This window comes from Rattus norvegicus, chromosome 13, assembly GCF_036323735.1.
Source record: "Rattus norvegicus strain BN/NHsdMcwi chromosome 13, GRCr8, whole genome shotgun sequence".
In the NCBI taxonomy this organism is placed as follows: domain Eukaryota; kingdom Metazoa; phylum Chordata; class Mammalia; order Rodentia; family Muridae; genus Rattus; species Rattus norvegicus.
In genome coordinates this window covers 106673756-106700978 of record NC_086031.1, presented here as the reverse complement: position 1 = coordinate 106700978, position 27223 = coordinate 106673756, and the positions used below count along the sequence as shown (strand labels likewise).

The 27223-nt window shown below is 46.1% G+C and overlaps 1 protein-coding gene across 4 annotated transcripts in view; it reads left to right on the top strand.

Annotated features, from left to right (window-relative positions):
- Hhat (hedgehog acyltransferase) overlaps window positions 1–27223 on the top strand; it is a 256089-nt gene that overhangs the window by 113745 nt on the left and 115121 nt on the right. For all 4 annotated transcript variants that reach the window (XR_010056911.1, XR_005492772.2, NM_001398579.1 and 1 more), the window contains 1 exon segment: window positions 5292–5327. Coding sequence is in view for 2 of the 4 variants with exons in the window: in NM_001398579.1 (NP_001385508.1) it covers window positions 5292–5327 (36 nt within the window). In the remaining 2 variants the exon portion in view is untranslated.

Sequence of the window (27223 nt, the reverse complement as noted above, 5' to 3'; positions counted from 1 at the left end):
CTGTCAAATTGATGACACTAGTTCAGTCCCTAGAACCCATGATGGAAGCAAAGAACTGACTGCTGGAAGTTGTCCTCTGCTCTCTCTGCACATGCTGTGGCATGAACACAACCCTGTAAACAAACACACAAACGCAGACAGGCATGCAGAGAGACACACAGAGACACAGACAGACACACAGAGAGATACAGACAGACAGACACACAGAGAGATACAGACAGACACACACACACAGAGACGCAGACAGACACACACAGAGAGATGCAGACAAACAGACACACAGAGAGACACAGACAGACAGACAACACAGAGACGCAGACAGACAGACACACAGAGAGATACAGACAGACACACACACAGAGACGCAGACAGACACACACAGAGAGACACAGACAGACAGACAACACAGAGACGCAGACAGACAGACACACAGAGAGACGCAGACAGACACACAGAGAGACGCAGACAGACACACAGAGAGACGCAGACAGACACACACACACAGACGCAGACAGACACACACACACAGACGCAGACAGACACACACACACAGACGCAGACAGACACACACACACAGACGCAGACAGACACACACACACAGACGCAGACAGACACACACACACAGACGCAGACAGACACACACACACAGACGCAGACAGACACACACACACAGACGCAGACAGACACACACACACAGACGCAGACAGACACACACACACAGACGCAGACAGACACACACACACAGACGCAGACAGACACACACACACAGACGCAGACAGACACACACACACAGACGCAGACAGACATACACACAGACGCAGACAGACACACAGGCAGACACACAGGCAGATGCAGAGGTGCAGGCAGGCAGGCAGGCAGGCAAGCAGAGAGAGAGAGAGAGAGAGAGAGAGAGAGAGAGAGAAGATGGGTGGGGGCTGGAGGTGGGTGGGGAGGCGACAAATGGATGGGGGACAGATGGATGGATGGTGGATGGAGGGAAGATGAATGGGCAACACACACACTGACAGACAGACACACGCTGACAGACAGACACACGCTGACAGACAGACACACGCTGACAGACAGACACACGCTGACAGACAGACACACGCTGACAGACAGACACACGCTGACAGACAGACACACGCTGACAGACAGACACACGCTGACAGACAGACACACGCTGACAGACACACGCAGACAGACACACACACACTCGCTGACAGACAGACAGACACACTCACACTCGCTGACAGACAGACAGACACACTCACACTCGCTGACAGACAGACAGACACACTCACACTCGCTGACAGACAGACAGACACACTCACACTGACAGACAGACACACACACACACCCATACACACACACACACCCATACACACAGACACACACACACACCCATACACACAGACACACACACACACACCCATACACACAGACACACACACACACACCCATACACACAGACACACACACTCGCTGACAGACAGATACACTCACACTCGCTGACAGACAGATACACTCACACTCGCTGACAGACAGATACACTCACACTGACAGACAGACAGATACACTCACACTGACAGACACACACACACACCCATACACAGACACACACACACACCCATACACAGACAGACACACACACACACACCCATTGACAGACAGACAGACACACACACTCACATTGACAGACAGACAGACACACACACTCACATTGACAGACAGACAGACACACACTCACACTGACAGAAAGACAGACACAAACACTGACAAATACACATCATAAATTTTTTTTTAAAGATTTGAGGGCTTTTGTGGGAAGAGGAATTTTAGAATAGTTGAATAGATTTTGTTGATTTTGAGTGTCCCTCAATCAATCAAATTGAGTGTAAAAACTCTTAAGTATTCCAAGGTCTAAAATGTTGAGAATGTGCTGGAAAGATGCTTTGATTCCTGTCCTCATCCAATAATCTTTTCTTGAAAACCAAAGTGATCTCTTTAACTGATGTATTGAAGCGTGCCATTCTCTCATCTCTCCAGAGCACGAAGTATAGACAAGCGTGTTCTTTGAAAGCCCTCTACTGCTTTTCGCTGGTGCTCAGTTAAAACCCAAGCTTGTTTATCCCCTTGGTTCCCTTAAGACCTGGAGCCCACTCTCTTCAACCTCTCCGTGTCCCATTTTTCCTCTCCACCAAGCTCCAGCCATGCTGACCACCCCAACTTGGGGTTACTCTCCTTGAAGACACTCCTTACTGGAACTTTCCTCTTCGGGTCCCTGCATGTCTGTCCCTTTCTGACTACAGAAAACTGTTCCCTCCACAGAAAGCCGCAGCTGTAGGGACACTGGGGCTAACTTGTTTGTATTTAGTCTTCAGTAGACTTTTACTGACACAATTATTACCTCCTACAGCCAGAATGAGAGTTGAGGACCTTGTTATGCCACGGTGCAGGGCACATAGAAGGCATGAACACAGTATTGATTGATCCAATGAATATCAATACAGAGAGACAGCTCAGTAGAATGAGACGGTGTGTGAGTGGCCCACCAGAACTAGCCAGGGCAGATATTCCCTGTGTTCCTTATTCTCTTATTCACGGCTGAGCTCTCCCTGATTCTGCTGTCCGTTGCTGTCTAGGGCACTGCCGCTGCCCAGCCTGTTCCCTGAAGCTTGCCTGCTTGGGCCCTGGAATCAGTGTGTTCTCTTTCTGAATTGCATTGTGAGGCACCTTAGTCCTTTGTGTGGGGCATACTTCTCCTTCTGAGTTCTCTGGAAATGGAGCTGTGAAAACGGAGGACTTGTGTGCACCAGGTGCAGAGCTAAGCCATGTTGCTATACTATATCATTTAATTCATCTGTGAATAGGGTCTTTCCATCCTCACCCTGGGAGCTGCAGCCCAGCAGGTCACGTGGCTTTCCAGAACCTACCAGATGCAAGCCCCCAGGGTCTGCTGGCACCTGCAGAGCGTGTGTGCTTAGAGGAAGGGAGGACGCCTGGAGCAGGGCAGCTGTGTTGAGAGAAACCGAAAGTCAGGTGGAGATGGGGAAGGACTAGTTTATGAAATGAACAGCCCTTTCCGGTTAGGAACAATGGGAAACAGAGTCTATGCCTTTGGGGGCTGCCTGGGGCACCTGTGGGACGTGTGTGCTCAGAGGAACTAAGGCAAATCTGGAGCAGGACAGCTGCTTTGGGAGAGGCAGAAGCCAGGGGCAGGTGGAGATGAGGGAGGGTGGTCTACTCTATGAACACATTTTAGTGTAGTTGTTAACATTAAGAACCAGTGAGGGCCTGCTTGGTAAGAACTTGAAGATCTTGTGCACAGGCTCAGTCTGCCTCTGAGCTGGCTCCTCCTGGCTGTGGCTCAGTGTAGGTCATTTAGACTCTGAACTCTAGTTCCTTCAGCTAGAAACTGAGCCTGACTGCCGCACTGCAGAGACTCAGTGCTGTGGTTTAAGTGTGAAATGCCCCACCCTAGGCTCACAGGTCTGAGGAGTTCATCCATCTCCAGGTGGTGGTGCTGTTTGGAGGGTTGTAGAACCTTAGGTTGTAGAACCTTTAGGAGGCTCCAGAGATGCTGACTGTACACACCTTGGGTAGTAAAACTGGGGCTTTTGTCTGCAGGTGTTTTAAATTTACTCATTATTTGTGGTGTGGATGTTTAAGTTTTAAGAGGCATTTACGATTTTATGTATATGACAAGTGTTTTCCCTGAATGTGTGTCTTTGTATCACATGCATGTCCAATGGCTGTGGAGTTCAGAAAAGGGTGTCAGATTTCCTGGAACTGGAGTTAGACTATTGTGAGCCACTTCATAGGTTCTGGAATTTGGAGTCCATTCCCCTTCAGACAGGTCTCTCCTCCAGACACTTCCAGTCTTTGATTTTGTGACAGGACAAGGTTGTCATTTGCAAAGGTCATTCTCAGGAACCACAGGTCAAGTTACCAAAACAAAAGCAAAACACTTATGATGTCTTAAGTAAGATTACAGTTTTGTGCTGGGCAATGTCATATATGTTCTTGGTCACATGTGTACTGGACTGTGCACATGTCTTATGGGTAAGTGGAGATTATATTTCTTAAATCTCAGTCTTCCTGAATTTTGTAATAGTTTCAGGGAATGATCTGGTGACTGATGTGTTCTAGAGTTCCTTTCTTCTCACTTTCCCTGAGTCTACAGTCTGTAAACATGAAAGAACCTTGTGGGTGGAACACAGGCTGATCTGTCAAGGGATGGAGCTGACCTGCCAAGGGATGGTACTGTCCACAAGAAGTCCTGTTATAGTGTCAGTAATTACTAGCTGTTTTCCAGGTTGTCCGAGGTGCCAGGGTTGCTGGTTGCATGGTTGGGCAGAGACAGGGCAGGATCTAGAAATAGTTAGACCCTAAGCAGTCACATTCCTTGCTGGGGGTGCTCTGTATCCATTGCCTGGAGACATAGAAGTCACTTCTTAGACTGACAGTCCAGGAGGCCAGTCTGATTGGTTGTGGCCTCAGACATCCCGTGGAGTAAGGAGCAGAGAGTCTCCACCTTGGACAGCCACGGACACCCCAGCATCTTCACAGCAGACTTAAAAGAAGGACAAGGTGTTGGCTGATCTAGTGACTCGGAGTCAAGAAGCCTTGATTATTAAGGAAACTGAGTCAGTGAAGTTCATATGGACTCAACAGCTGAGTGGTGTGGGAAAGGCTTGGTTCGGGGCTCACAGAGGGTGAGCTGTGTGAGGCTGTAGCAGGGGGAGGTACTCTTCTTACAGTCTCTGCTCAGAGCAGACCAATTGTGGAAGACGAGTGCTTCCAGGTGGAAAGTGTCAGGAACCACAACCGGGTGGGCTCGGAAGACTGCTAACTCACCCACCCCTCCTCCCTTCACTGTGTAGCTCTGGATTTTCACACTCATTTCATTTGGTTTGGGTAGATAAATATTGGGGCCAACAGTTAGCGAGGATCTTTCTACTGAGATATAGAGGTCTTATGGCGTCTACCATATGACTTTTATCTCTAGACGAGCTTCGGTTTGAAGATGCCTGTGTGCCCAGAGTCTGATTTTGCATTAGAACCACTTGGTCTAAGAAAACTTCTTGGGCTTGGTCCCCAGAGCTTCCAAATAGGATGTTGGAGGTGTGGCTTAAGCCTGTACTGCTGCTGCTGCCTCAGGGCTACACCTCAATTACACAGGTGTAGCTATGCCTTTAAAGTGCTCATAATGTAAGTTATGAAAGTCCTGAAGTCCACCATTGCTATAAATGTTGTATTCATAGGCTTGTTTTGTCTCTTTTAAACAGGTATTTTGATGTTGGACTACACAATTTCTTAATCAGGTAAGCCAGCGCCTTTTGATTTTAGCTTTGACCAAGTAGCAAAAACCTACTGTGGAAGAACGCAAAGAGAAACCATAGAGAATGATGGTAGTTGGATTACTTGCTAGGAAAACATTGCTAACACCACGTGTGTGTCCACCCAATCCCACGTGAATAATGACTCCGATCTGTTTATATCAGGCATGACAGATATAAACTGTCCCCATTTACTTTATGCTGCTGAGATAAAACACCATCCAAAAGCAACTTGGTGAGGAAAGGGCTCACTTAAGTTTGCAGTTCCACCATCAAAGGACGTGAAGGCAGGAACCTCGAGGCAGGGATCGAAGCAGAGAGCACAGAGGAACACAGCTTACTTGGTCATTTCTAATATGGCCCAGGTCAACCTGTCAGGGGATGGCATGGCCTTCAGCAGGCTAAGCAGTCCTATAGCAATCAGCAACCAAGAAAATGCACTACAGACACGCTCAAGGCGTCTGATGAGTCTTCTCAAGGGTAGACACCCAAAATTACCCACCACATTGACTAAGATCTTACTTCCACGGATGAAGCTATGGAAAGATAAATAGCGAGTGAGAAAAGTGAGTTTTATTGGCTCATGACAGACATCCAATAGTCCATTTGGCCAATTTTTTCCTGTTGAGTTTAATCTTTTAAAGCTGAATCTATCACTTGTTTTACAGTCATAGAAACATGACCTACCTAATGCATAATTGAGATTACTCATCAGGAGTTTATAGCCTAGTTTATTGGTGAGTTTTACCAGAGTTGTATAATGGAACATACTAATTTCATATAGCTACGAAGTTAAACAAATTAGATAAAAATGAATAGACCAGAATATTGATGGAGCTTATAAAATGGATGCGATTTTTGAAAATCAACTTTATGGGGCTAAAGCAATGGCTCAGTGGTTTAGAACACTTGACACTCTTGCAGAGGGTCCTGAGTTTGATTCCCCGTACCTACCTGGTAGCTCACAACCATCTGAAACTCTAATTCAGTGCCCTCTTTTGGCCTCTTTGGGTACTAGGCACATATATGGCTTACATACAAACAGACATGCAGGCAAAATACACATATGAAATAAAATAAAATCTTTCAGACAACTTTTCTATGTTTTCTAAATTTTTCATAGTGATCACCATTCTTTTAATGTTAAAAAATAATTTGAGATGCCTGTCAAAAACTTTGGAGGGGATAATGGTTGCTGAGGAATTACTCTAAATGAAAGGCTGCAAGGGAAGCAACCATCACGGACTGGTCTTCCTTTCTGTAAATATTGGCTCATGTTTATTGATTCTGAGAGGTTGTTAAACTCTAGTCATTGTGGCTTCTGTGCATGTGTGGTGGTTTACCTTGCCCTAAGGCATGACCCTTCTCCACTGGTAAGATACTGAAGGAAAATGTCACCTGTGTAGAACCTCAGTGCCAGGCTGCAAGGGCAATGTTCCAATGGGGTCAAACCTTCCTTGCCTTCTTCTCCTACACCTTGTGATGTCTTGGTCTTCTTCGAGATGGTAAACACAGACAGTAGTGTGTGAACTCTTGATACAGAAGGGTCAGAACAGCACAGCAGAAGGATAATGAACCAGGGTCACAGCAGAGATGTAAGATCCACATATAAGCAGATCAGAAAAGGCTGCCTTGGGAAGATGCCCAAGAATAGCAGCCCCTCGGCTCTTGTGCTGGGCATGGAACCCAGGGTCTTGGAATAGCAGCCTCTCCTGCCTTCTGTGATGGATGTGGAACCGGGGGGTGGGTAACACCCACTACTGATCTATACCTGCGGCCTAGTTTGGAGTATGAACCTGATGTTTTGGCCCTTTATGCTTTCATGGAACTATCCCCACAATGCCTAAGTAGACACAAATTGGTTCTTATTTTCTCTGGTAACTTTCTTCACGGAAGGGGTCAAGCTTTAATCATTTACTAAGTTGAGAAACTTGTGTGGAATGAACCTTCAATAACCATTTACTGAGGGAGTGAATGAATGAAATGAGAGGATAGAGGAGGTACATTAAACTGGGAGAATCTGCTTCTGCAAACAGTTAGCCCAAGAAGGAGATACATTAGATTGGGAGACTCTGTTTTTTCAGACAGCTTGCCATTGGCTTCCTACAAGGATGTGTCTGGAGAGGGAGAGAGGAAGAGAGGGAGAGGAGAAGGAGAGGAAGGGAGAGAGAGAGGAAAGGGAGAAGAGAGGGGAGAGGGAAAGGGGAGAGAGGAAGAGGAGGGAGAGGGGGGAGAAGGAGAGGAGGGAGAGGAGGAGAGGAAGGGAGAGAAAGAGGAGAGGGAGAAGAGAGGGGAGAGGGAGAGGGGAGAGAGAAGAAGAGGAGGGAGAGGAGAGAGAGAGAAAGGAGAAAGAGGGGGGGAGGGAGAGGAGAGAGAGATTATACTTAGGGAGTCTTTTCAAGGGAAAATTCTATTCCTGCATGTAAAGGAAGAAGTGTAAAAGGGATTGGCACCATTTTGGTTTGTTTTTGTTCCAAGAACTATTTACTGGCTCCAGCAAGCTCCTGAAATATTCTCTGGGTTGTCAGGCTGCCTGAGATTAGTCAGCTGTGGCTTTGACGTGGATGGTGGTAATATTGTCTTCTCTAGAATGATGCAAGCCTCCCCAGAGCCCATTCTGTGATCTCAAAACTGAAGCATTAGCTTCCTGGCTGGTGCTAGTGGGGCCCAGTGCTTAGGTAGGAAAGGACAGAGCATGGGAAGTGTGAGCACTTTTCTGTGTGTTTATGATGAAGGCAGGATAGTGGCGAGCTCCATCCTTATTCTTTATCTTACACAAATCAGAGGAAAGACTTTCCAGGGTGAGAACAGCCACTCACCAGAGAACCTCAGAAGACACTGGCTGGAATTCTTCACATGTCACTACAAAAGAAAGAAAGAAAATGACAAACTTGGCAAGAAAAGAATGTAGAATAGACATCTTTGTCTCATTATGGACAATAGGCTGTCATGTTTAAATTTAGACTAGCTTTGAGAAAGTAAAAAAGATTTGCTTTTTTTATTTCAATTTCACTTTTCCTAATTTTTTATTGTTTACATGCTTATAAATTTAAAACCATTAAAACTGTCTTTTCCTATTTTTAAATATTGTATATAATTAATGTTTTAATCCATTTCAAATGTGTATTTCAAATGGCTATCCTTTTTTTCCTCGATAGTAAAATAGTTTTTACTAAAATTTCCATATTTATTTGAAACACCATGCTTGGCATATCCAAGCCATTATTTTGGTCAGAAAGAGGATACCTTGACAGCTTGTTAGCATTCACACTTTGTACCCTTGTGAATCCTGTTTTGGGTGGCACTGAGGTGAATGGGAGAAGCTGTGAGCCTCCAGGGTGACTCTAAAGCTTTTGAGAAGGTTTGTGGAGTTGATATGACACTTAGAAAATGAATTCTTGTAGTGATTTTTTTCCTATCAACTTGCTACAATCTAGAAATACCTGAGAAGACAGCCTCTATTGATGAACTCTCTAGATCATGTAGGCTTGAGGGCATGTCTAGAGGAGATTGACTTAATTGTTAATTGATGTAGGAAGATCCAGTTCATTGTGGGTGGCACCATTCCCTAGGCAAGGGTTTCTGACCTATAGGAGACAGGAGACAGCTAGATGAGTAATCAAGCAAGGGTGGCTTTATTTTCTCTCTGCTCTTGGCTCTGAGTGTGGTATGTCTTAACTGTTTGAGCTCCTGCTTTGACTTCCCCTTAGTGAAGGACTTTGACCAGGAGTTGTAAGGCAAATAAGCCCTCTCCTCTCCTGTGTTGTGTATGTCAGGATGTTTATTACAGCAACTAACAAAACTAGAAAGATTCATTTCATACATGGACAAATTCTGTTTGTAGGACGGTGTCTAATATAACGCATATTCGATCCTGTACAAGTGAAAGCACTTATATGAAAACACACCTCACCGTTCTAAAACATGATTTGTTCTGATGGAGGGAAGGTAGACCAGATGGTTGTTCACTTCTTATTCTATCTTTGCTGCTCCAGCTTTTTCACTGTGTATGTGGCATCTCAACTTGCTGAAAGGATGGGGACTGTCATTAACATGTTAGCTAAGCAATCTAACAGCCCTGCCTTTGGATCTCCCTTCCTGACACCTTATGACTGACTGGTTTGCACCTCTAGTTTTTCAGCTGAAGAGTTGGGTTCAAAAAACTGGGCCTCCAACTTTGAGTTTCAGTGATGTCAGAGGCTTGCTGTGTCACAAGAGCCACAGAGTGACTCCACAAACATCAGTCTTGCTACTTTGCCCAGGCTGACTTGGGACTCTGGGCTCAAGTATTCTCTTGCCTCAGTCTCCTGAGTAGCCAGGACTACAGGTATACATCATCCACCTTCCATCCCCTTTAAGGTAGATAGTGAACTATTGCTGGTCATTGTAGTGTTTATGGTGTTGATGAAGATGTCTGCTCACTGCCATTGCAAATTTGCCTGCAATTATGTGATGTCCAAAGTCTCTGGAAGAGTCTCCCTTGCATATTTAGGAAGTCAGGGGGTCAAGTGAAGGATTCATTCAAGGTAAAGGGCCCCCCAAGAAGAAGGAAGAGAGTCACCAGTGAGCTGTGCTTTGCCCATATTCAGAGGCCCCTTGAAAACTCCTTTGGGTTACCAGCTGGAAACTGAGAGGAAGGTTTAACAGAAAGGTAGAGGTTCATTCCTGGGTTAAGGTCCAGATGGTACTGGGAAGAAAATTATGGTCTGTGTTTAGTCTAACAGCTTAGAAACAGCAAAGCACATGTGAATTCTGAGTCCACTGAGAAAGCCCTCGTGTGTATGTTTCTAAACACACATGGAGGTGAAAGCCATTGCATACAGGTTTCTAAACAGACATGGAGGGGGAAAGCCATCGCATGTATGTTTCTAAATGCACACAGAGTGAAAGCCATTGAATATGTATTTCTAAATACACATGGAGATGACAGTTCCAACAGAAACATTTGCTCAGTGACTGAAGATTGAATTTCCTTTTCACTTTGCAAATGTAACACCTTTTTTAGTGTTAGTAAATGTTTTTAAATGATGGTATAAAGCACGGTCTTATTAAAACAGTGTTCCTAGCTGAGCCTGGTATCTGTGCCTTTGTAGTCCTGTGAGTCAGGCAAAGGGGACAGGTGCAAAAACTACGCCATTGTATATAGAGGACTCAAGTGTCTCCTGATTGTGGCATTTTGAGGAGGTCAGTCCTACATCTCACTGAGGATATTCAGGATGAAGTATGCAAACCACTCTACACTGTGCTCAGAAGCAGTGGGACTCAGCAAAGGTTTTCTTTGTCTTTACCTGCAGAGAGTCACTGGGTGTAAGTGTCCCTGTCCTGTACTATGTCAGTCTGTCCTAAATGCTATTTCCTCCCTGCAGCCTTTCTCCAGCTTCCCCCCGACCCCCCCCCCATAGTCACTGATTATGACACTTTCTGATCCCAGAATCCTCCTGCGTAGAGCCCTGCTCCTGAAGCCATGCTGGGCTGGGCGAAGCCCCATGGGGGTCAGCATAAATCCCTAGTGTCAAAGGACAGTTTTGCTACTACATGGTAAACTGAGGCAGGCAGTGAGGTTTGGCATTGGTGATTGGGGTCAGTGTTGAAAGCAGCTGATGGAAGTCAGTACTCAGAGGAAATGACCTGGGTCTGTCACTCAGAGGGGATGACCAGGGTCTGTCTAGACATCAGCCAATGGGGTTGCACTCGCACACATGCACACAGAGTAACTGAAGCAAATGCAGGCCCCAGCATTTTATTTTTTAACCCTTTTTATACCCCTTAGGACAAAGTTGTATTACCTTATAGCCACAAGTTACAAATTTTCTAGACACAATCACCACAAAAGCGTTTTCTTCAAAAACCGATTAAAGTTATTCCCCAAGGAAATTACAAAAGGATTATTATATATTTCTCTGTTGAGACTTATACCTAACTATAAACAATTCTCCTCTATCTTTCTCTCCACAAGCCCACTGTAATCCCAAAGCTATAATTTTCTTGTCATACATTAGTAAAGTTTAAGCAGGCCAAGTTTATAGTAGCAGGTTTCTCCCTGTGCTTGGCTGAGGACAGTCTGCATTTACTAAGGAACAGGTTGTCTGTCTTACGTCTTATTTTGACGTCTTGATCAGCTAGACTGACTAATCATCTGTTCTCTGTTCTTAGATTCACAATAGAATTGCTTACTCTTTGTTCATAGCCTTTCTATTTCATGGAGCGCACAGAAAACCTGTTACCACATTCCCAGATCTCCAGACCATGGAACTCAGGCTCAACCTAGAACAAATGCTTTCTTTGATCACTAACTTGTCCTAAGCTATTTTCTTGCTACTACAGTTACCTGTTTGTAGCGCACGTGAGAGTTCTTGCTGTACCTTCCCTCTTGCTCTTAGTTTTGCCAGTCTATGAGGAAGGGGCACATTCTATTCTTGATTCTAACTTTTAAACTTTCTATTAACTGCCCTAACTTCCCAAACTTATTTATATCAAGATAACTTCCTAAAATCACTTAAACCAAACCCGGAATAACATAAAATCATTAATTCATCTAAACAGCATTATCTCAAGAACTTTCATTTTCATGTTGATCTGTAGGAAATTAGCCCCATAGGGGGGCTGTCACCCAGGAAGTGATCATACCAGGCTATAGGCAGTGAAGGTCTCCCAGTGTCCACTCACACCAAGCCAAATCATTGAGGAGTATGGCAATGACAAGCAGGAGAAAGCACATCAGTAACAGGAAGCAATCCTGGGACGAGCTCTGGGGCCATGCCTGTCCAGAGAACACACATCTTAGCTGAGCAAGATGGTGGGCTGTCTCCAGGGAGCTCTTCCTGCATGGCGCCTGCCACCTGGGTGACTTTTGTACTCAGGAATGTTCTCCTAGACAGTGTGTGAGGTCTCACTTACCTGTATATTCCCCAGTCCCTGTAGTGTCCGATATCTACCAGTTCCTCAAAGCCGTTTGGATACATTTTAGTAGCAGTGGCTTGATCCAGAAGAAACTGTGAGGCTCTGCTGGTCAGCAGGCAAGAGTTCATAGAGGCAGAAAGAAGCAGCTGCGTTTCTATCTACAAAGTCATGACAAGCAAAGATCAGCGAAGAAAGCAAGGGGAGCCAATGCCAGAGAGCAAGTCCATGAAGACCAATGGATGCCAGATAAGAGTTGGCAAGGAGCACCAGTGCAAGAGTGTTGTCCACTGTTGGGTTCTACATCTTTCCAAACATCCTGTGTCCTCTCTAGCATCCACTTCAGCAAACATCACATGCCCTTTCACCAGGCAGCTTCCAGGAAAACCACCACATGTCTGTCCTCAGCAAAATAATCCTTTCATGTGTCTGCTTCAGCCAAACATCCTCTCATATAAGACAGCTTCCAGAGAAACATCAGGTGGCACAACCGAGTCTCCAATGAAGCCAGACACTCCTCTCATTTCAGGAGTCTCAAAACAACTAACAATAAATGTCAGCGGAGCAATGGAGGTGAAGGTTGTTGAAGTTCTGAGGGACGTGATCTGACATTCATTTTTCCAAAGTCAACCCTGATGGACTTGGTGAGATATTCTATGTTCCTCCCAGGAGCTGGGTCTGGGGGTGTCTAGCTGGTGCCTGCCCCTTAAAGAAAGCCTCTCCAGCAGCTATCCTGAAACTCCTGGCATCAGTAATCCAGAACTACTCTATCATTGCCCTGTTTACTTGTGTAGCAGGAGTAACTTGACCTACGAAACCTCATGTGAGGCAGTTCACTAACCGTGAACTACAGTAGTGCTCTCTAGGGTGTGGGCTGCTGCCTAGTTTCCTAGTGCCAGGGCTTGGACACTCACTGGACTTTCTTCTCATAGCACCGTCTCCGGACCTCTCAGCAAGCCTGGCTTCCAGTTTCTTCCCTGGCTCACCTTTCCTTCTTGTCCAGCTGTTGATGACCCAGCTAGCCATTTACCTTCCTGCCTTGGATATCAGCCATGCTGGGCTGAATGACTGGTGCTAGCTTCCTCTCTGAGCTGCCAGACAGACATCTCTTTCTGGCTTCCTCTCAAATCTTGGCCTGATGTCTGTCTTCTCTCATTCCTTGTCAGGAGCAGAGTCCGTCACAGTTAGTGCTGGTGCTAGGGACTGCTTTCCTGGTCCCAGGCTCTCCCAATGTCTTGAAATGCTTCTCTTTCCTTTGCTGGGTGGAAGGATCTTGATCATGGCTCCCAGGGCAGCCATTTTAGTGCTTAGATGATTCTGTAACCCATTGCTCATTCCACCTCTGCTGCTGTTGCTTTTGAGGAAAACATTGCTAGAGGTTTTTTTAAAAAACATCCGTCTTTATTTTTATGACTATTGTATTTGGATTGGTTAATTAGAAAATATGGATTAAAAGAAACATAAATAGAAAGAAACTTTTTAAACTCTTGAGTGTTGACATCCACAGTTCAAACACCCATATGCAATTCTATACGTAGCCATTGCTAAAGATAATGTATCTGTTGATAAATTAAAAATAATGCCAGGTTAATGGAAGGACCTGCAATATAGAGGTGGCTTTTTAAATGGAAATGTGAGGGAAGCTCTCAGCAAATGGGACTGTAGGAGCCCTGGTGTCTACACAGTGCAGACGGCTTGTTTATTGGGTGGTCATTTCTGGAGTGTTGTCTTAATCACCTTTTGAATTGTCATCCTACCTCTGAGGCTCTCTGCCTTCTGAGGGTCATGATGTAAATAAGGCAGAAGCCAGACCCATCCCACCTTTCTGCGCACCACAGGCCTTAGAGTCCCAGTCTTGAGATTGAGATTCTGAACTGTCATGTGTGGGTAGAGGGTGGGACCCAGTGTGCAGCCCAGGAGTGGTGCGAGTGATACCCACTTTAAGAGAGAGAGGTATTGGTCTGGAGCCCAGTTTCAGTCCTAGAAAGGCACCATTGAGCTCCTGTGGGATAATCGTGAACAGTTCCTGACTGCACTGCCTCCTTCACTGTCTGTGAGGAGGTTGCACAGGAGCCTGGGGCTTCCTTAATGAGCGCCTTTTGTGGTTTAAGTAGAGTACACTCTGATATATATATATATATATATATATATATATATATATATATATTCCCACAAATGTATATAATAACTCCCATATATATGTATATATAAAGATAACTAGAGTATACTCTATTTTATATACATAATAACTCATACACATATATACACACACACATACACACACATACACACACACATACACACACACATACACACACACATACACACACACATACACACACATACACACACACATACACACACATACACACACATACACACACATACACACACACATACACACACATACACACACATACACACACACATACACACACACATACACACACACATACACACACACATACACACACACATACACACACACATACACACACACACACACACATACACACACATACACACACACATACACACACACATACACATGAAGATAACTAAGATGGTTACTTAGGTGATGCGCAGGGCAGACGCTGTGCTCAGCAGGGGGAGCCCATGATCTTTTGTGGGCTTTGACTGTCAGCTGCATCGATTCCACACGCCAGAATTAAACTAGATTGCAGCTATTTTTTGCATCAGCACGAGAAACTTCCTGTGAGGTGGAAAGGGCATGAGGTCCTGCACAGAAGCCCAGGGCTTGGGGCTGCCTGACATCCCTGCTGCAGTGAGTTTTTGCCTCCGTCCCTTCTGCTCGGGTCTGACTCCTCTTGTTTGCGAAATGAGAGAATTCTGTCGGATAAACTCTAAGGCCCCTTCTGATCTCAGCAGCCTCTCGTGAGTGGTGCTGGCATGTCTAATATTAGCTCCTGTCCAGATCTGTGCCAGCCGAAACCCTGGCTGCTAATCCCCCACGGCTATTTAAATTAAAGTTTATTACGATTCGGTGAAGCTACCACGATATTGTGATAGAATATGGAAGAGATACTTGGTTTCTTCTGCTGGCTCCTAGCGCAGAGCCCTTAAACCTTTGTAGATAACGCATACCGGGAAGATCTTTGTTCTGAGGTTTTTCTTTGAGCTCAGTCCCTACATGGATCTGCCAAGACCTTTGTAACTCTCTGAGCCCCTCCAACAGGACTCAGCTCCTGAATCCCTTAGAATTCCAAGTGATAGAAGCTTCCCATTCTAATGAGGCAAAGTCTAATAGACTCTGCCAGCCTCAGGATGGGGACCTGTTTCCAGGGGAACCAGCCATGAGTATAGAAGGTTTGGCCCCAAGACTGGCAGGAAGAAAACTGAGGATTTTGTTGTTCATGGCTGCTGTGACACTTTTATTTAAAAAGAAAAAAAACCCAAAGGAAAAATCTTTTCAGGTTGAGGGCGACGTGGCCTAGCACTGTGAGGGGTAACCTGGAAGTTGGAGTACCCAGAAAAGGCTAGCAGTTCCCAGCCCCTCCTGCCATGATTTGTCTTGTCTGTGGAGCCCTTCCCACTAGCCTTATAGTGAAGCTGTAAAATATATAAGGACCCTCCACAAACCCCCACCCGCCACCCCCGCTTCTGTGAGCCATCTTGCAATGTGAACTGAGACTCCTACAGGTATTTTGGGGTTGTCAGTGTTTAGCTGGTTACTCAGAATCACTAGTAAAACAGCCAGTGGCTTGTCTGCAGCCTCTGAGGTGGGGGGCTGAGCCCTGAGCCCATGCTGCTCCCTCCCTCCATGTGGCTAGTTTCAAAATCAGAGGCTCAGTCCTGGAGGTTGACCGGTGTGAGGGGCAGAGCTCTTCCACAGTTGCTCACAGGATGCTGAGGTGATGGTTCCTCTCTGAGGGGGACAAGCTCAGCAGCTCAGTAGCCACAGAAGCTACCGTCCATCCTGTTGGACAGAACATAAGGAGCGTGCTCTCAGGGTCAGGGGACAAAGTGTGGATTCTGCTTCCCCCAGAGATCCTCTGAGCTTCTGCTCCTCGTCTAACTGCCTGTTCCTTGTCTAGCTGCCAGTCAGATGGTGAGAAACCACTTGGGAGTCACCTGACTTGCCCCACACCCAACCCTGTTCCTCTCAATGACTGTAGCTCAAGAACACACACCAAAGCAAAACCTCGGGATTATTCTAGAAGTTTCTTTCTATTTTATATAGTTTCTTTTCTTGTTGCTGCAGCAAAGCACCTGAGAAAAGTGACGTAAGAAACAAAGGCTTATCTTGGCTCACAGTCTGAGGAGGTACAGTCCATCCTGGCTGGGTGAGTCTCAGCTGCAGGGCTCTGCTGCAGGCAGCTGTCACATGTCATGCTGCATCTTCAGTCAGAAAGCAGAGAGAGAGACAGAGACAGAGACAGAGAGAGACAGACAGACAGAGACAGAGACAGACAGACAGACGGACGGCTGTGGTACTCAGCTCACTTTATCCTCCTGATTCAGTCCAAGATCCCAGTCTGGCATGGTGCTTCCCACAGTGAGGTGGTGTTTTGGTTAGGGTTTTATTGTTGTGAACAGACACCATGACCGACGTAAGTCTTACAAAGGACAACATTTAACTGGGCCTGGCTTACAAGTTCAGAGATTCAGTCCGTTATCATCAAGGCAGGAGCATGACAGCATCCAGGCAGGCATGGTGCAGGAGGAGCTGAGTTCTACATCTTCATGCAAAGGAAGCCAGGAATAGACTGAGCGTCCTTAGGCAGCTAGGAGGAGGGTCTCCAAGCCTACCCCACAAAGACACACTTCCTCTAACAAGGCCACACCTTCTAATAGTGCCACTCCCTGGGCCAAGCCTATGCAAACCATCACCGGGGGTTACTGCCACCTCAGTAAACCCAATCTAGCAGTCGCACCCCAAAGTTTGTCTCCTGAGGTGTTTCTACCGCCTACCAAGGTGACAACCAGTGTCAACCATCGCACAGTCCTGACCGATCTTATCTGTCATGACTCCTGTTAAATGTTGTATCTGCCCCCTTTTCTTCATCCTGTGAGGAACACCTGACCAGGGCCTCTTTACTCTCTTACTAGCCCTCCAGTGTGAATCTCACCTGTAGTTCCTTTGTTCCAGGGCTTCCTTCAGTCCCTGCTAGGAGGGTTGACTCAAATACAATTGAGAAGCAAACCCAAAGTGGTCTAATTAGTGCCTTGCCTGAGCATCCTGTCTGAAGCTGCCCGAGGCAGGTATAATAGTACCCCTCCACCAGCTCTCAGACAGGTCCCTGTCCTCTGACAGTCCTCACGTCTGGTGCCTAATTGCCTCTTGTTCTCACTTTGTCAGGCGATCATAAAGGTCCCACTGTCTGTGTCACAGGACACCTGACTGAGGGATGAATCTGGGGCTGGGGTAGGCCTTTGGGGAAGGTCCACAAGGGCTTTTGGTGTGACTGGTGTAGAGAAAGAATATTCAAATCCCAGTGATGGGAAGAGCACTATACATTCAACCACATCAAAGAGATACCGTAGATTCAGAAGAGGTTCATGAGGGTGTCTCAGGGGCCCGACTTTGACCCAGGCATGGAGAGAAATAAAGCTTTGATGTAGCAGGCATGGGGGTAGGGGTCTGCAATGGGAGTCCAAGTGCTCATGGGAGCTTTGCCCAGAATTGGGTCTACTAAAGCCATCTGGGGGAATAATTACCTCACAGCCCAGCTGCTGCTCGTACAGATGTTGTGTGAGCTCACGTTCTTCACCCTGCCCCCTTCTGCTTTATATTGTCCAGAGTAGATTCTGTTGACATTAACTAAAAGCTCCTGAGTAATGCGTGACCATAAGCATACACACGAGGTGGCGGAGTGCTTCCCTCGGGTCTCCCAGTAGCTCGGCGTTGAACGGGTTACATGGTCTCTGTAAAACAGACAAACTTGGAAAAACTCCAGTTCTGTAAGATCCATGCAGTCCTTATACAGAGATGGGCAGATCACTCACTCATGCAGCTTTATCCAGAGCACGAGGAAAAACAGAAACAACTCTCATAATAGTGTGAGCATAGTTGAAAAGTTATAGCAAGTTCCTAGGAAACAAGTATTTTAAGGGCTAGCATTTGCCTTTAACGAGATGCAGGTAATCTGACAAAAGGAACTGTGGGGAGGGAAGGGCAGCAGAGTTCTCAAGATGGGAAAGGGTTAGGGCTAGAATACTTGGCCTGAGCTTGAATGGTGACTAGCAGGAATCTCAGGACCACCTCTATGTAAGCATTGGAGGCCATGCAGCCACAAAAGCATCTCCTGCAGGAGGGACCTAATTGAAGACTGCCTGAGAGACCAAGGATTGCTGGTGCGGACTATGCCAGACAGTCGGGAACTGCTGTTTAGAAGAGATGCTTTCTTGGGACTGATGGGGCGGGGGCGGGGTTGGGGTGGGGGCGGGGTAGGGGTGGGGTAGGGGTGGGGGTGGGGGGGCATTAAAGGAGTTTGCAGCAGAGGAGCTTGCCGTGGGTGTTCCTCACCTGCTCCTGGAGTCTCTGTTGACTCTGTGCCACCTCACCTCCAACCCCCAAGGGCAGGTAGGGTCTAGTGCAGGGCACAGGCAGGAGGTGACCACAGTGCATGGATCCTTGCTCTGTGTTGTTTTCACACTGGGGTCTAGGAGGTGTGATCCCCTTGACCTGTGACTCCTGTGCTGCTAAGACTAGGACATTCCTCCACTGGGCCCACAGGCAATAAGCAATGCGTTTCTGTTATCCATAGCACACTCTCGGAGTAAATTTCATCATCAGAGGCTTTGCTGGAACAGTGTGTTAATATTCTACAGAAGCGAATATGGGTGATACACTTCCCATTTCCCAACTGTGTGTGAACTATGACAGTTAAATAGCGACTGTCATCCTAGAGTATTCGTATTCAAAAGTATTTGTTAAACCAAAAGAAGTGGAGGCTCTGTAGCCTTACCACGCAGACAGGTCACCATTGTAGATGGAAGGGTTTGTAGCTGGGTTAATGTTTACCCTTTTCCTCTGGTATCATGCAGAGTACTTTCCAGTGCCAGGGACTGTAGTCAGCAGGGGCGAGGGCTCTAGTTAGGCAGCAGCTCAGCGTCTCCCTGTTCAATGAGATATGTGAGTGTTGTCTTCAGATAGGCCTTACCTTATTGCAGAGAGCAGCTGCTTACCTTGGAAATAGCCTGAGTCCTTTGGAGGTTTCCATGAGTCCCCTCGGTCAACCACTCAATTAGATGCAACCCATTCCTGGCACTGAAGTTTCCCTTGAGGGTAAGTGATGTCCAATAGGGGTTTGGTCTTCCTGGTTATTCAGTGACTCCATTTAGATTTCTTTCATATGTATATGAAGGAAGCTCTTGCCTGGGCTTATCCCCCTTTCCCTACCCTTTGGATTGGTCAGTGGTTCCTGGGATAGTGCTCCACTTTCCTAACTGCTGGGGTTACATGTGTGTGTATCACTACACTGATAATATCAAATTGTGGGGAAATGCATGAATACCTAGAATGGCTCCCTAGGCTGGCTTCTGTTTGTGATCTCCATCAGTGAGCCAGCAGTGCCATCTGCTTCTTGGAGGCCTACCCACAGGCTCTGACTTTCAACCACGTTTGGCACATCGCGAGCTATGTCCTGTGGGCTTCAGCTCCCGCTTAGTGCAGAGACCAGTCATTGACAGGGGCAGGTGGTCTCTACCGAAAGGACAGAGCCCCAAGCAGGCTCTACACAGCAAGCCAGGCTCTCAATAGGATCCTAAGAGAAGGTCAAACTATAAAATGAAGCCACGAGAGAAAGAAAGAGCAATTAACCCTGCGGCTGGCTTCACTTGTGACCGGGCCATTTGAAATGGAAACACTTAGAACCTGAGGCCCTGGCGTCTGTTTCTAATTGAGAGGTTACTTGCAGTCAGTCTGTTTCAGAGAGTTCAGTTTGTGTTTATGAATACTGAGCCTTCTGCAGTGAAATCCATTTTGGAAATTAAAATAGGTAATTATTTCTGAACCTTTTAATCATTTTTAAGCAAAATAATGATCTGAAAAGCATTTAGCTGAGGAGGCTCATCTGATTACACAGGCAGTGATTCTGTGGGAATGAGGTGCAAGCATATATTATCTCCCTTTGCTCTAGAGTTGCCAGGGGTGGGGGTGAGGGCTCAATTCAACTCCTCTAGGTGCTGTGGCTTTATTATGTTTTTACCTGATGTTCACAGGCCCGGGCCTCTACTCCTGGCCTTTCTATACCTTTCTTGTTCTGGGACATGTTGATTCTTGTTTTCTAGGCTTTTGTGCCTCATTGGTAAAGTGTTTTACGATTTAAAAAGCCTCTTTTAGCTCTGATCTCTGCAACTGTAGGATTCTTGTAACTTGACCCAAGTTGACAAGTTCTCTCTCATTAGCACCTGAGCAGCCCAGAACTGTTGTCTTCTCCAGGTCCCCGGCCAGAGCTTCCTTCCATACTATGGTCTAGCCACAGGCAGAAGACCATGAAGGTCCGTGATAGGACAGAATGGTTGGGGCTTCTACAGTATTCCATACAATAGCTAAAGACGAAAACAAGCATTTGTAGCCTAACCAGAAAGATAAGCCAATTAGACGGCCTTTGGCCAAGCCTTTTTAGCCGTGGTAGAATGCGGAGGGAAGAAAGTAGTCGGTGGGCAATATGAGCCAATAACTTAAAGACTGTGTCTTAATCAACTGATGGGACTTTTGTTCCACTTTGTTTCCTGAGCCAAAATATCTAGGATGTTTATTTTCTTGTCAACATTATCATTACTGTTATTTTTTGGGTGAGTCACACCTTCCTAACAGGCCGTGACTTCCAGGATGACACCAAGTTAAATTTCTTCAGAAATGCCGGAGCTCAGAGGCGAAGTGCACACAAAGGCCCATCTCTCACCAAGCAGTTATTTGCAATAGATAACCTTCTGGGAATGTGGAACTCGGTTTTCTCCAGTGGGTGTCACTGAGCACAGCCACGCTCCAGGGCAGGTCTCATATCCAGGAGCAGTTGGCCAACACGACATACACTCCATGCTCTTTTGTTTGCGTTGGTAATTTTTGTCTTATTCATTTTCTTCATTTTAGATTGTCTGTTTTGATTTACGCTTTTTTGTTCTTCCTTTTTCTGGAGAGAGAAAACATGGAGCTGGGTAGGTAGGAAGGTGGGGAGGAGCTGAGAATTGTTGGGGGAGGGCAAAGAATATGACCAAATGGGTTCTCTGAGAATAATTTTTAAATACAAATTTAAAAAGAAGTGTCTACTAAAGCAACTGACCACAGAGCAATCATGGTCACCTAAGAAGCCAGCACTGAGAGCTGGACCTAGTTAAAATGGGGACTTCAGGGGGAGGTAGATGTCTTCAATGAGGGTTTTAGAGCCTCACTTCTCCACCCTTCCAGGGTTCCCAGAATGCATTTCAGCATGTCCAGGAGCAGGGGTTGGATGAGGCAGAGGTAGGTGGCATTGAGAAGCTGTTTTTTCTGGGGCTCTGTGGCTTCAGCAGTCATGTGCCCCTGGGAGGTTTAGCTAAATTCAGGGACGCCATGTGGAGGGAAGGACATCCGGAACCACTCTATCCCTAGGCATCGCCCCTGGAATGTGTAGAGGTGTCTGTACTCACCTGAGCTTCACAGATGACATCTACCACATGCTACCCTTGCAAGCCTCTGGGACAGGGTCTTGCTGTTGACGCAATGTTCTCATAATTGTGTTGTCAAGGGCAAAGCAGGTCAGTGAGTTCAGCTAACCATCATTGTTTTGTACTGAGCATCTCCGAGAGGGTCCTGTAGTCCCTGCCAATGAATTACTTGAATCAGAAGTTTGGGGCTTCCCATAATCCTGGCTTTTTGTAGGAAGGCAATAAATAATTTGATAATTTTGTTTTCCTAGATTTTGTTCAACTGATAAGAAATCAATCATGGCTCCTTTTTTAAAAAATGAAATAAAGAGAAAGAGAAAAGATGCAGCTTAAATAACTCTGACCACACGACCACTTAGCATGGTATCTCCATGGAGAATACACGTTGGTTCCCACATCCCTGTGGGAGGCAGACCCTGTGGGGAGCCGCTGGGGGTGCTAGGAGTGTGGAGAGCATGCTGTGCGGGTGCTGGCTGCCAGCTCTGCACTAGGGGTGCCTCTCCATGCTGCACTCTCTGGCGGGTGTTTTACAAGGCCCTGTAGAGCAGGCTGCTGTGGTCCCTGGGTGGCACCTGACTTCATCCTGGCTCTGCTGGCTCATATGGAGCCTAATGGTTTCCCCCAGGTGTCCTGCTGTGTCACTGTGCAGAGGTGGCTTGTGTATTCTAGTCACAGTTAACTTCCGCTATCTGTCCGTCCACCCACAGGGACTCTTCAGCCTGGGTTAATCTCTCTGTTTCCCACCTGTGAGATCCTAGCAGGACATGATGCTGGAGGCAGAGAGGTGGCTGAACACTCGTGTTTTCTAAAGTAGCCTTCTTAACCAACCTCTCGCTTTTTGTGGGATTGCTTGGTTAGGATGAGGTGCCAGGGAGGAGAAGTGGGTTTCTTTGCCTGTGAGCACGGTGGCTGCCCTGCATCTTGGCCCAGTACCCCTCTATCCAGGTCAGAAGAGCATGCTTGGTCCAGGCTCCAGTCATGGTCTGCTGAGTGGAAGGCAGTGACTGGGTCATAGGGTCTTGTGAGGCCCAGGTCAGACGATCTGTTTGTGAGTAGTCTCAGAGGTGAATCCTAGTGCTTTAGAGAATTCCTGTGTGTAACACTGTGGGCAGAGCCTGGGAAATATGGTGGCCCTTCTATCTACTCTTGTTTTCAGGGGTGTAAGAGAACCATGTAGCTATCTTACTTATATTGAAAGCTTCTTTGTAGTTTTCTAGATATTGGCTGGAGCTAGTGGGGCTGGGGAGAAAAATGGCAAAGCACAAACAGCAGGCAATTCTATCTACAGGTCAAAAGTCAGTCAGTTTGTTTCTATCACTTTATGTCTCTGTTTTATGTTTGTGGTATATATGTAGTATGGTGTGCATGGTTGTATGTGGTGTGATGTGTGTGGGGTATGTCTGTATTTGTGTTTGTGCATACGGTGCAATGGTGTGGTTTGTGTATGTGGCGTATATGTAATGTAGTGTGTGCATGTATATGTACTATGACATGTGGGTACATAATACAGTATATGTGGCTGTACATGAAGAATGGTGTGGTGTGTGTGTGTGTGTGTGTGTGTGTGTGTGTATGTGTGTGGTGTGATGCGTGCATAAAAACTGCAGCAAAGTTTCAGTTCATAATCTGGAGATATGGGAGAATCCTTGTGAGTTGCATAGCAACGGGCAGACAGGAATAACATGCCAAGCCAGCCGCAGGAACCATGGGAACACACACAGAGGGTCAAAGCCATAGCATGACCCCGAGCTCTGAATTACAGTCTGAAGCAGCCTGAGGTGCTGCAATTATTCAGCTTCCCCTCTGTGGATAGGGTAGCGGCATGGTCTTGTCAGGTCCTTTTACTGGATGTTGCTGGCTACCCACCAAAGTAATAGCCACCTTGATGTGAAACCTTTCAAATGATGGCGGGAGGTTTTAGAGTTTTATAAGCTCCTTGGCACCCAGCATGCCTGTAAAGTCTGTGAGTGCCTAAAGACATGTTCTATGGTGCTTGGCGCTTGTCCCCATGCTTGCACCTCCCACCCAGCCCAGACCTCTGAACTCCTGTCATTTTCTGAGCTTTTTTCTACAACTGTCTCTACTGAACTGAGTTCTACAGACCTTTACACTGGTCGTTTTTTTCATAGATGATGGTACTTCTGTCCAACTTCCCACTGGGCAGTCAGCTGCCGGCTTGTATGCAGGGGGACAGCCAGGCACACTGGGCTCAGCACCACCTCTCTGTAGGCCTATGTGTGGCTTTGAGCATCTCCCTGCTGCTAATTGCATTCTTCCTTCCTTGCTATGCTGTCCATTTCCTCTGGGGCTAGAAGATCCCTGGAGGAGTGAACCATCTCCTCTCATCTGAGCTGGAGATTTCCTGTATCTGAATTAATAGCAAGTTCCATTATCTGGTGAGTATCTGGTAACTGAAAGACTAGCAGAGTTACCTGCCAAACAGTTGTCCTACAAGAGACCATTTAACCTACATGTTTACTGTGAAGTGGGATCTCTCAGCTGACATTTAGACAGATTACCTCCTTATGTGTGAGGCTGTCTATGATGGTTACCTTCAAGTGTCAACTTGGTACAGCCTAGAGTCACCTGAGAAGAAGGTCCTTTAAAAAAAAGTACAATGTTTTTACTTTTTAAGAATTTCATACTTGCACAAAATATATTTTGGTTATATTCCTCTTTATTCCTAACTCCTCCTCCCAGGGACACCCTGAGCTCCCTACTGTGTGCTGCTCAAATACTAATGTATGTGAGATTTACTAGGTACCATATCCTTCAAGGAAACGGACTCTCCATTCCCCAGTATCCATCAATTGGCAAGAACCACTCAGTTAGGGGTGGGGACCCATGAGCCCTTCCTCCTCTGTGCCACAGTGTGGTTGACTACTTTGATCCCACATAGGTCTTAAACAGGCAGCCACATTTTAAGTTCATGAGTGCAGGAGTCTGTCCTGTCATGTCCTCTGGGTCTTAAACTCTCTCCCCTCTCTCTTCTGCAATGATTCCCGAGTCTTGGTAGCATGATGTGTTATACAGGATGTCCATTTGTGATTGAGCACCCCATGGACATTTGTTTTTCTGTGCTTAGACTAGTTTCTGGGTTAACCCCATGCACCACACAGAAACTTCTCTGCTGAGGTCTGAAGCTTCACTAATTTATGATAGACAGACATGAATTTAGAGAGCAGTTAAATACTGTTTTCATTTAGCAGAAAATAGTTCATTCCAGAAGACTATGAACTCCCCAGACATGGGTTTTGGGCAAGATCTATAGTACCAGACAAATGTTCATGTTCTTCCTTCTGTGGAGTGGGTATTTTAAAAAAGCAGTTGTTTACCCCGATAATATTCATGCCACTGTTGCACCAATGGACATTTGGGTCTTGTACAGTGAAGGTGTTTGCATATGTCAATCTGCAGAAGGATTTTTTTTCTGGAAATTCTTGGGGGTGCCTGCTCTGGCTGAGGCCTTTCCTTAGAGAATTATCTTGGTTTTAAGGACCAGTGGGATGAAGCTTTTAGCCATTTGACAACCTCCGCTCTACAGTGCCGACAGATCTAGGTGCGGACATGAGTCATGTGTAACTGATTTAAGGTCTGCCAAATGAGAGGGTCTCGGCAGCTAGATTTGTCAAGAATTTTGGAATGGGGAGGATGCCCTGTTTGGTAGTGAGACTGGAGGAAGGAGGTCAAAGTTGAATGTAACACAAACTACTATCTGCAGAGAGGCAGGAACTCAGAAGAGAAAGTGCTGGGGCCTGAAGAAGCAGAGGAGCCAGGGGTGGAGCATAGTGGCTGCCTCAGTCTTTGAATTCTGTCCACTGCCCTTAAGATGTGACAAGGCATCTGTCCCTACCAGTGGAGGGAAGTATTTTGTGTAAGGTGCTTCTTAGATCACACCAGACTTAGGAAGTGTGGCCTCGTGCAACCTGTAATTGGAAAATTGTTGGAGTGGAATAAAAAAACTATAAGCCTGATTGTGGGAGCATTGGCTCGCCCCATGGGCTTCTCATTTGTCACTGACTGGTCAGCTAGAGACTGTCATGTTGACTTAGCTGTTCTAATAACATAGACTCTCAGAGAGGCGTCTGGAGAAAACTGAATAGTAAAGACCGTTGCCAGGGATCGTTAGTCCTAATTTAAGCAATAATCCTGTAATCATAAAAGATGTTCTGGAGCAGTCTCTCCCAGGTAGCATTTATCATTAGAATTATAATTGCAGTTTAGTCTAACAACAAATGCTGAAGGCTGTGAACATTTGGGCCCTGTTGCCAAGGGAGATAATGGGGGTTATGCCTAATTGCCAGTGTGGTTTTCTTTAGTGGGGCAAGTAGCTGGTGTTGTTCTCACACAAGCACGCACTATGTATATTTCATAGATATGCATGCTCTGTATGTTTGTTTCAGGGAGCAATACTTTTTTAATGAAAATGAACTTTATTTAAAATGATCAGAGATGATCTGAGTGACTTTCCTAAGCCACAGAAAGGACTGAGACTAAGCACTGAGCCGGTGTAGGTAATAAGAACCCAGCCAAGAGTAGGTACTAGCAGGTGGCAATTGTAGCAAGGTTAGATACAAAGAATCTAGACAGCTGATGCACTAAGAACCCAGTAATGTAGGTACTAGTACTTAGCAATTGTAGCAAGCTTAGATACTAAGAATCTAATGGGCTTAGGCACTGACTACCTAGCAAGCTTAGGTGCTGACTAAGAATCTGGTGGATTTAGGTATTAACTAATTGTGTCTAGACAGGCTTTCTTTCCCTAGATCTTCCACTGAGTTCAATGAAGAAAGCATGAATGAGTATTTTATAAATGAAGAACTACTGACTTTTCAGACTTGGCTAGGCCTCACAAGTACAGAGGGCATGTCTGGGGACTCAACTCCAAGGTCCAGATCTCTGTACCCGGCTTACTTCCAAGTAAGTCTCAGAGTGTGGTGGGATCAACGAGGTTGTCCAGCAGTGGTACTGTAAGGTACTCAGGAATAAGCTTTGCTGAGGAGAATTCTGGGAGTTTCCTGAGACAAATAATGATTCAGCAGTATGTGACTTGGAGCAAATCTTATCTCCTGCTTAAGCTTCTGTTTGTCTGTCTGTAAAGCAAGTGGCAGCGGCCACATGCCCTCACTTCTTTCTCTTGGGTTCACCTAAGCAAGTGAGTCTGAGGGAAACTGACTGGGAAGGAAAAACCAAAACTATATGCATAGTTCTGAAGTGTAACGTAACCAAAACCAGCATCTTGTGGCAAGCCCAGGAAGCGGGCTATGCCACACACAGGACGGGTTGATCCATGGCTTGGAAACAGGGTTACCTAACAATCTGATCTGTTTGTGAGAACTTCTGTTCTCACATTTTCATGTCAAGCACTTCAC